We start from the raw sequence: 10,703 nt of genomic DNA, 5'->3' as shown, positions 1-10,703 counted from the left end.
AGTTTGCATTAACTGTATCAAAGACTTTGATGTGGACGATATGCAAAACTTGCCTCAAAACTACTAAGTTTTTTTGAAACCTCGTATAGTCTGTACAATGGATGGACTGACAGAAAGACAATCAGTGCAAAATTAATATATGTCCCTACATATAAGGCAACATAATAACAAATGAGTTGGATAGCTGGTACATGGTTCCTCACACTGGAAGGTTCTAGATGACTAGTCATGGTCCATTTTACAGGCTTTAGTTGGTACATGGTTCCTAACACTGGAAGGTTCTAGATGACTAGTCATGGTCCATTTTGCAGGCTTTAGTTGGTACATGGTTCCTCACACTGGAAGGTTCTAGATGACTAGTCATGGTCCATTTTACAGGCTTTAGTTGGTACATGGTTCCTCACACTGGAAGGTTCTAGATGACTAGTCATGGTCCATTTTACAGGCTTTAGTTGGTACATGGTTCCTCGCACTGGAAGGTTCTAGATGACTAGTCATGGTCCATTTTACAGGCTTTAGTTGGTACATGGTTCCTCACACTGGAAGGTTCTAGATGACTAGTCATGGTCCATTTTACAGGCTTTAGTTGGTACATGGTTCCTCACACTGGAAGGTTCTAGATGACTATGGTAGAGACATGGTCCATTTTACAAGCTCTAGTTGGTACATGGTTCCTCACACTGGAAGGTTCTAGACGACTATGGTAGAGCTATGGTCCATTTTACAAGCTCTAGTTGGTAAATCATTCCTCACACTGGAAGGTTCTAGACGACTATGGTAGAGCTATGGTCCATTTTACAAGCGCTAGTTGGTAAATGGTTACTCACACTGGAAGGTTCTAGATGACTATGGTAGAGTTTACAAGCTCCAGTTGCTCTAGCTGCATGTTGACAAACATGTTAACTTTGTAAGGTACCACTTACTGGCCAATATAGGGTTAACTTTGCAAGGTACCACTTACTGGCCAATATAGGGTTAACTTTGCAAGGTACCACTTACTGGTCAATATAGGGTTAACTTTGCAAGGTACCACTTACTGGTCAATATAGGGTTAACTTTGCAAGGTACCACTTACTGGTCAATATAGGGTTAACTTTGCAAGGTACCACTTACTGGCCAATATAGGGTTAACTTTGCAAGGTAACACTTACTGGTCAATATAGGGTTAACTTTGCAAGGTACCACTTACTGGTCAATATAGGGTTAACTTTGCAAGGTACCACTTACTGGTCAATATTGATTTAACTTTGCAAGGTACCACTTACTGGTCAATATTGGGTTAACGTTGCAAGGTACCACTTACTGGCCAATATAGGGTTAACTTTGCAAGGTACCACTTACTGGTCAATATAGGGTTAACTTTGCAAGGTACCACTTCCTGGCCAATATAGGGTTAACTTTGTAAGGTACCACTTTCTGGCCAATACAGGGTTAACTTTGTAAGGTACCACTTTCTGGGCAATATAGGGTTAAGAACTGACAAATCAAGATTAGTTTTAATGAATTTATTAAATAGAGCAATAGTAAAGCAGCTATCTTATATACTATAACAGAAACAGTAACTAAAGCAGTTAGATCATTTTAACAAACTTAAACAGTGGCTATAACCATTGAGAAACATTCACAGAGATTAAAAAAATAATAAAAATATCTATAAAGGTGTTCTCTAAAATAAATGTTTCACATTTTATTTCAATGCACTGAAGCTGAAAGTCATAAAGAAATGTTCCATTTTCTAAACTGGGCACCTGCTTATGCAAAAAGGTGAAATTTATGTTAAAAATAGCAACATTATGGAAAACCCAACCTGTCAAAATACAGTTGCTCTTGTTAAATTGTGTTCACCTGATTTCCTTTCAACAATAAGGCAAAGTAAGTTTACATGGCCTAAGATCATAAAAAATGACCATTTCTGCATTTGTAGCAAGCTACCATTGTAAACATTAATTTCTATTGTAAAATGATTTATATGATTGCAATAAAACATAGAACTAAAATGATAAAAGACTTGCTAACAAGTGCAGGTATCAAACTGCAACACAAACTTCACAGACATAACAAGTGATTTTATCTAATGTACCAGAGTATGATAATACATCTACCCTATTCAAATATCGGCTATCATAATCCACATACAATATGAAATGAAAGCATACAGCCCAAATGGTAAAAAAATGGTTACTTACATGACCTATGAAGATATAGAATGTCCCGTATTAGGAAGATTAAAGTTCCTGACCAAGTTTGGTAAATATCAAGAGGGAGGGGACAGTAACATGATACAAGAATGCAAGAATGCTTAGAAAGTTAAGTTAGATCAAGTAACTCTTATATGAGATGAAGCAGGTTTTCTTTTCTATTTTCAGCCATGGCAACCCCTATGCACAATGCGGAAGAACCAAAGATATCATTGCTAGAATGCTATAAAACCAAGTTTAGTTAAAAGCTGTGTGTTTGAAACAAAGAAAAACTATGGGGAATTTCAAAAACATACTACTGTATGTTCACAATGAAAATAGACTAATTAAATAACCAGTACATAACGGAGTAAAATAAAGCTGGGAGCTAGCTGAAGCAGGACTGTAGCCATGGTTACAACTGGCGGCCAAGTTTGATATACAGGGAACCAAGGCAGACAGCCTGATGTAGCTGGGTACAAGCTGAACCAAGGAGCAGACCAAAGCAGGAAGCCAACTGGCTCAACTGGCCCCCTGCCACAGTTGACTGCTTGCCTTAATCCTTGCAAAAGTAGGGAGCTAGAATTTGGTATAGGGCATACCAATGCAGGGAACCAGCTGAATCTTCCTACAGAAAATGCTATGATGAATGGAAGTGATTATCATGGCTGGTACCTGATACTAGAAGAGTCTATGTTTATAGCCAATATGCAAAACTCTAGAAAGGTTTATATTCGTACTAAATTCCACAAATAACAATATGGCAAATCTATCAAAAGCATGACTGATGAATTTCATTCACTAAGGACCTAAACAGAATACGCAAAGACAAAATTATGTGCATTAGTATCCATATCTTAAGCAAATATACCTATTTCTCTTCATTAAATTTCCAGCAAGATACAAACTAGTGACATGTTTGTTTATGAAATATTAGTGTAAGACATCCTTTGGATGAACAGAGCACACCCAAGCAAAATAAGAGCATTTTTGGTTAGATGGAGTAAATATTGAAAATGCAATACCCATAATGCCCCATAACCACTGCTTCAACAGAAGTTAAAATTATGAAATTACAAAGCACCAGAAATAGTCACAAGAGTCCTAGAATGGGGCAACTTTTAATGGCAGTCAAATGACACTTTTAGACAGCTGAAGGTTTATCAAATCTGTAAGAAAACCCTTTGGAAGCTTACTTGTTCTCTTTTTTCTGTATGACATAATTATGTATACAATATGCTTGTTATCATCTATACTAACATGTTTGCAAGATTACCCGAATTTATACGTTATACAAAATAAGCACAAATTATCAACAGTATCCTCTATCACAGGGGCCATTCTGGGTACCAAACAAATGGTTGGAAGAGTATTGGTTTCATACCTTGTTCAGCACAAGTAATTGTGATTTAAATTTTGATCACTCAGCAGTCTTTAAACATTCTTTAGTAGGAATAAAATGACATTTGTCAACTAGATTTAAACGTCACAAACAATTCTGGTAAAGCAGTCTTTAAAAAACCTCAATTTCATTTGAAAGTAATTACTTTTGATGCAGATATACACATTCATAACTAATTAATTCAAAAAAGTTTTTTTTTACATATATTGTCATTAAAATATGAGAGGGTACAGAACCTTAATCATTGCATCAGCTCACAAGAAAGAAAGGCTGATTATGTTGACATAGAGCCTTTTTATACTAAAGATGAATTTTGTCATAGTGCCTCAGTCTAAGTAGACGATTACAACTGTTTTTATGGGTCAGTTATGTGTCAAGTTTGTACCAGTTTCAAATGGAGGACTTTGACATTTCATTTCATTTATGGACAAGTATGAAAACAACAGACATTGTGTTCAACAGCTCAAAGTAGATGGAAACAAGAACAACATTGAAAATACCTTTCAGGAAAACAAAAACAATTAGGCTGTTCCAGCACTCAACTAAAGGCCTTTTATCCTGTTTTGTTTAATACTGTAATGAAATTTAAAGTTTTAAAATACCTTGTTAACCACGACTAGAAAGAGTTATTTAAAATTTTGCATGAAAATAGTTAAAATGTTGTGTTTAGTCTTGGTGAAAATCTTGAATCAAGAGGAAATACATTGTTATGTATGCATCACTTACATACACTTCACACAAGAAAATATGAGAAAATATGATACTGGACCAACAGTCTCATGAAAACATTGGATATTAATTTCCATTTAAAATAAGTATTTGACAATTTATTTTTCAGCAACTCTCATTTCAAAAGATATTTGAAGAAATTGTATTTCACAAATCTTGTTAAATAAACTGAGCAAATACTGTTAAATAAACTTCTGAGTCACCAAAAATCATTACCAAATCATCACATAAAAACTGTATCAACATCAAAGCTGATCTTTTCCTTTGATTTGAGTGGGTGACCTAGTTTTTGACCCCACATGACCCAGTTTCAAACTTGGCCTAGGAATCATCAAGATAAACATTCTGACCAAGTTTCATAAAGATAAATGTGGCCTCAAGAGTGTTAACAAGCTTTTCCTTTGATTTGACCTGGTGACCTAGTTTTTCACCCCACATGACCCAGTTTTGAACTTGGCCTAGAGATCATCAAGATAAATATTCAGTGATAGTTTGTATCAAATCAAAGCATAAATGAAACCTCAATATGGCTGAAAGGGCCAAAACAGAAAATTTTGCCCCTTTCAGGGGCAGTAACTCTAGAATGCATGAAGGAATCTAGCCGGTTTTCAAAAGGAATCGAGACCTTATTGTGACTTAATTTGTGTGTAAGTGTGGTTAAAATTGAATGTAAAATGTCACTTCTGTCCTGTTCACAAGGTAAAAATTAACAAATTTTGACAGGTGAGCTAATAAAATAAAACATTGTAAAGAGATATTAACCATTCTTGGTGTTCAGAAATAACTAAAAACCACAAAATCTATTCCAACAATAACAAAACATATATAACCAAGGGATTAATCATCATCAGACTGATATTTTCTCATCCAACCATTTCTCCTGTTACAAGAACCACCCATGTTACCAGAAACGTCCGTGTTACAAGTACCGCCCCTGTGTTACAAGTACCGCCCCTGTGTTACAAGTACCGCCCCTGTGTTACAAGTACCGCCCCTGTGTTACAAGCACTGCCCCAATGTTACTAGTACTGCCTTAACAACGATCTCTACAGGTTCTTCTTTTTTTAAATTCTTCTGTCAGTATTTCTGATTTTTTTTATTTGTAGACCTCAACCAACTAATACAAAATAAGAAATATAAAAACATTGAGTTTCTTCCTAATACTGCTTTTCTCAATTTTTTAAAAATGCAAAACTTCCAAAATATGCAAAAATATTCTTTAAAATGTCCTTTAAGTATTTCAGTTTTACTTTATTACAATTGGTAACAATAATTTTCAATATTTAAGAAAGTCAGACTACAATTAGATATGTTTTGTGGTAGAATAGATGAGCTGAAAATCATTTGTTCCTTCATTAATGAGAAAAATGCCCAAGTTTATGTATTATATACATGTAAGTCTTTTTTAAAAGAAATAAACTTCTAGAACTTTTTTTAGGTCTTAATGATTGATCTGTTTTTAATCATTCTATCTCAAAACTGGTATTCAGAAAAATAATAACTGTAGAAATCATCTCTAACACAACAGACGAAGAAAATATGACATTGGACCTATAGCCTCATGAAAACATTGGATCAATAGCCTCATGAAAACATTGGATCAATAGCCTCATTAAAACACTGGATCAATAGCCTCATGAAAACACTGGATCAATAGCCTCATGAAAACACTGGATCAATAGCCTCATGAAAACATTGGATCAATAGCCTCATGAAAACATTGGTCATTAAATTCCATTTAAGGTAAGTATTGGACTCCCCTACTTTCAGCAACTCTCATTTCAAAAGTATATGAAATTTTATTTCATCAAGACTGGTGCAATTGTATTCAAGGTTCAAGGTCTGCTTCTACAGTTTTTAGAAATACAGACATTACAGAATTATTTTATATACATTCATGTTCAAGTTTTCTTCACCCAGTTTTTGATGTAGCATTTCTTGGAGTGTCTTCGATGTTTTCGTCTTTTATGCAGCTTTTAAATTTTCAGTTTTCTGTCAGTTGTAGAGATTATGTGTGGGTTTTGGAGATTTGTTGTTTGAAGGTAGGGACTGAGACTTGCACTGGTTTGTCTCTCACTTGGTACACTGTTTTATCATACTTATCACATTTTTAATGATTGCACAGGTATAACTGTTCATGAAGCAGTCATCATGAGGTGGACTCTGTTCGTGCGTAGAGCTTACTGTATCGCTGACTCATTGTCTGGGTGTTTGGAGGAATCAAAGATGGCTTACTCTCACTCCTGTAAACATCAACAGTTTTTTTTTATATTTATTTAACTTTTCTTCAGAATATATATTTTCCATATCTTCTTATATTTCTATAACAATGAAAGTTAAAAATCATAAAGTTTTATTCTAGTTAAACTATTCTGACTTTTGAATTGCATGAACAGAACAAATAACAGTAAGAAGTGGAGAGTAATGGTGTGTGGAGAACAAACAGGCTCAATCTATGACACTAAGAATGACTTCAATATCTACAAAGAGATAGATGACCTTGATCTTTACGATGTATAAACTTAATGTACAAATGGTGCAATGGTGGAAGACCCAGACCAGACCTATGAACTCATGAGTTTGGAATAAACTATGGAGTGGTGAATGGCCTTTAACTTTGAAGTGGTTGATAAGCTTGACATATGGTAATGACCTTGACATATAAGGTTTTGAAAAACCTTGGGCGATGGAGAGTTGAAAGGCTAACATATATATAGTGGAGAATGGCATGGTTTTAGAAGTGTTGGAAAATTTGACCTGTGGTGTATGCACTATGGTGTTAAAGTGATGAGTGACAGACGTGATATTTTCTGTGGTGGATGAGCTTCATTTGTAGTGTAGATGGTCATAGCCTTATGCAATAGAGAATGGCTTTGACTTTAAATACTCATGGGCCTAACCTATATGATGGCAATTGACTTTGGCCTATTCTTGATTAATATAAGCAATGAACAACCTATGCCTTGTTCCTGGCTACTTGATGACTAAGACATTATTTAGTAGTTAATAAATGTTACCTTTGCTGCAGTAAATTGCACTGACCTCACTGTGGTAAAATGGCTTTGACCTATGCAATGGTAAATGGCCTTGACCTATGCAATGTGATCATGACCTTTGCAGTGGTAAATGGCCTTGAGTTATGCAGTGGTAAATGACCTTGACCTATGCAGTGGTAAATGACCTTGGCCTATGTAGTGGTGAATGACCATGACCAATGCAGTATGGCCATGACTTATGCAGTAGTAAATAGCCTTGACCTATGCAGTAGTAAATGACCATCAATGAATGACCTTGATCTATGCTGCAGTGAATGGCCTTGACCTATGCAGTAGCAAATGGTCATGACCTTTGCAATAGTGAATGGCCATGGCCAATAGAGCATTGAGTAGCCTTGACCTAGCCTATGCAGTGTTGAATGACAAATTTTTATGATTTGGTGAATTACCACAACCCATGCAGCAAACTGGTCTTGACCTATGAAGTGGAAAATGACCAAGACCTATGCAATAATGAATGAACATGACCTATGCAGAAGTGAATGACCTTGACCTATGCAGCAATAAAAGGTCTTTAGATATGTTGTAAATGACCTTGACTTAAGGTAGTTCTGCAATTAAAATGTAGAATTTGATTAAATCCTGATTTTTCAAAACTTATGAATACTCAGAAAATATGGCAAATAAAAAAGATAAGGTTGTGTACTCAATTTTTTTGAAAGACTGGTTCGAAAAAAAATTGACTAACACAAATTTTCCTAATGGGAAAATCACAATTTTGATAACATTTTCACAAACAGAATTTTTTCTACAATGTAGATTTTAATGAAACTTTTCACAACAGTTGTAAACAAGTGAATGAAGTACTGCCATGCAATACAAAGTCCCCTAATGGAAGGCACCTAATTTTCTCTAATGCAGTATAACATAATGAACTGATATCTTTCAATGATGTATAAACAATATTGTACTAAATAAAAAAAAAAAATATATATATATATATATTGTACTATATATACAATATGTTATAACAAAACACTTGGATTAAAATTTGTATATATAAAAACTTACAGTTGTTTTCATATGGCATTTTTTGGCCGATTATCAAAAAAGGTATCATATAAGTTATTTATAGTAACAACAAAGGGAAATTAATCCTAAAAGAGAAAATATATATATATATATATATATATATATATATATATATATATATATATATATATATATATATATATATTATGAAATTATAAAATGAAATTATGAACAAAAAAGAACCCGGAACAGGAACAAAATATCGTGAAATTATAAAATGACTTCACATGCTCACTTAGATTTTCTTAAATTTTAGTATAAAAGTCACAAACTAGTTTCGCCGTGAATGGCTCATCAGTGTGTCTAAATATATATAACGATAAGAGAAAGGAAATTAATTCCATAGTTTTGACGTCAAGGAAACAAGGGACGAAATTTCGACGTCAAACGGGAGTTAATGACGTTATAATGTTATTTATCAATCCATATCATGTGAAATGTTCCGCATGTTTAATTTCGGTTTAAAACCTTGAGGAGCACTGGTGTTTATTTCGTTCAGGATGTCTTTCAATGTCTCGATGTTGATTAGTTGTGGCCCATTAGTCCTTTTGACTGAATCTGCCTGTCGTTGACTGGCTTCTTTCCGTTGTGTCTGTTTGACTGCATTAGCATAAGACTTTCGATTTCTGGTTTCTTGCTCTTTAATCATCATTCAACATTTCTAAGATCTTATGTTTATAAAAATCCTCTGCTAATGACTTTAATGCTTTACGTTCTTTTAAATAGATATTATGATGTACATAATTAGTTTTGTCATTTGAAATTAAAGAAATTAGTTGTAGAGATATATTGTCCACAAGAAACTCTTTACCAGGTAGAGACAGGTCAAAATACACCTAAAAATTGGATGTAATATGCATGTTGTACCACAGAAAACTGGTTGCGATTTTTCCCTACGGCCACTAATAAATAAGTTACAATATAATCTATTTATAGTAAAACAAAGGGACATAATGCTAAAAAACAAGGGTGCCTCATGGTGGTGAACATTTGTGCCAAGTTACTTCAAAATTCCTCCATGCATGAAGAAGAAATGCTCCAGACAAAGTCATTGTGTAGCCTCTGGAAATAAAGTCATTACTTACTTTCTTGAATTTGACCTTTGACCTCTAAGTGTGACCTTGACCTTAGACCAAGGGACCTGGCTCTTGCGCATAACAATCTGTCTCATGGTAGTGAACATTTATGCCAAGTTACATCAAAATCCCTCCATGCATGAAGAAGAAATGTTCCAGACAAAGTCATTCCTGTATCTGACCTTTGGCCTCTTTATGTGACCCTGACCTTAGACTTAGGGACCAGGTTCTTGTGCATGACACTCCATCTCATGGTAGTGAACATTTGTGCCAAGTAATATTATAATCCCTTTAAGGATTGTTGAGTTACAGACTGGACAGGAAAAAGCCCTTATGGCCTGGACTGGACAGAAAAAAAGTCCTATTGACCTTTAATCTCAAAGTGTGACCTTGACCTTTAAGCTAGGGTTCTGGACATTGCGCAGGACACATCAACTCATCATGGGGAACATTTATGCCAAGTAATATTTAAATCCCTTGATGGATGACAGAGTTCTGGACCGAACAGGGAAAAAAAACTATTGACCTTTGAAGCCAATTGTGACCTTGACCTTTAAGCCAGGGGTCCAGGATTTGAGCATGGTATGTCGTCTCATCATGAGGAACATTTGTGCCAAGTGATATTAAAATCCCTTACTGAATGACAGATTTATGGACCGGACACGAAACAGACCCTGTTCATGCCATGTTAACATCTGACTGCCAATTGTGACCTTGACCTTTGAGCTAGGGGTTTGTGCATGACACATCGTCTTATTATGAGGAACATTTGTGTCAAGTAATATTAAAATCCCTTCATGGATGGCAGAGTTATGGTCTGGACAGGAAAAAAGCCCTGTTGACCTTTGACCTGCAATTGTGACCTTGACCTTTAAGCTAGGGGTCCAGGTTTTATGCATGACACGTCGTCTCATCATGGGGAACATTTGTGCCAAGTATTATTAAAATCCCTTCATGGATGACAGAGTTATGGACCGGACACGAAATTGCGGATGGACGGACAGAATGACGGACGGATGGAAAAGTGCATTTCTATAGGCCCCGAAACTGGTTTTCAACCAGTAGGGGACTAATAATAATATGGCCTATAATATGGTGAAATAAACTGTATAGGTCAGTGTGCTTGTTTTTGAGATATTTGCCCATGATTAAAGATCCACACATTTCAAGCTGGTTTAAAGACAATCTTTTTAATTATTTAACGCATCAGATATTTTAAAACAATATTTTA

General features: G+C 35.0%; 1 protein-coding gene across 2 annotated transcripts in view; it reads right to left on the bottom strand.

Moving 5' to 3' along the window:
* Positions 1-1,490: 1,490 nt before the first annotated feature.
* The window catches only part of LOC123524432 (tubulin polyglutamylase TTLL7-like), a 48,180-nt gene continuing 38,967 nt past the window's right edge, over positions 1,491-10,703 (bottom strand). For both annotated transcript variants that reach the window (XM_045302635.2, XM_045302634.2), the window contains exon 18: positions 1,491-6,551. In XM_045302635.2, coding sequence (XP_045158570.1) covers positions 6,458-6,551 — 94 coding nt within the window. In that variant the 3' untranslated portion in view covers positions 1,491-6,457. The remainder of the gene's footprint in view (positions 6,552-10,703) is intronic.

This window comes from Mercenaria mercenaria, chromosome 3 (genome assembly GCF_021730395.1).
Source record: "Mercenaria mercenaria strain notata chromosome 3, MADL_Memer_1, whole genome shotgun sequence".
NCBI lineage: Eukaryota > Metazoa > Mollusca > Bivalvia > Venerida > Veneridae > Mercenaria > Mercenaria mercenaria.
Note: the sequence above shows the minus strand (reverse complement) of the source record. Positions and strands in the feature narration are given on the sequence as shown.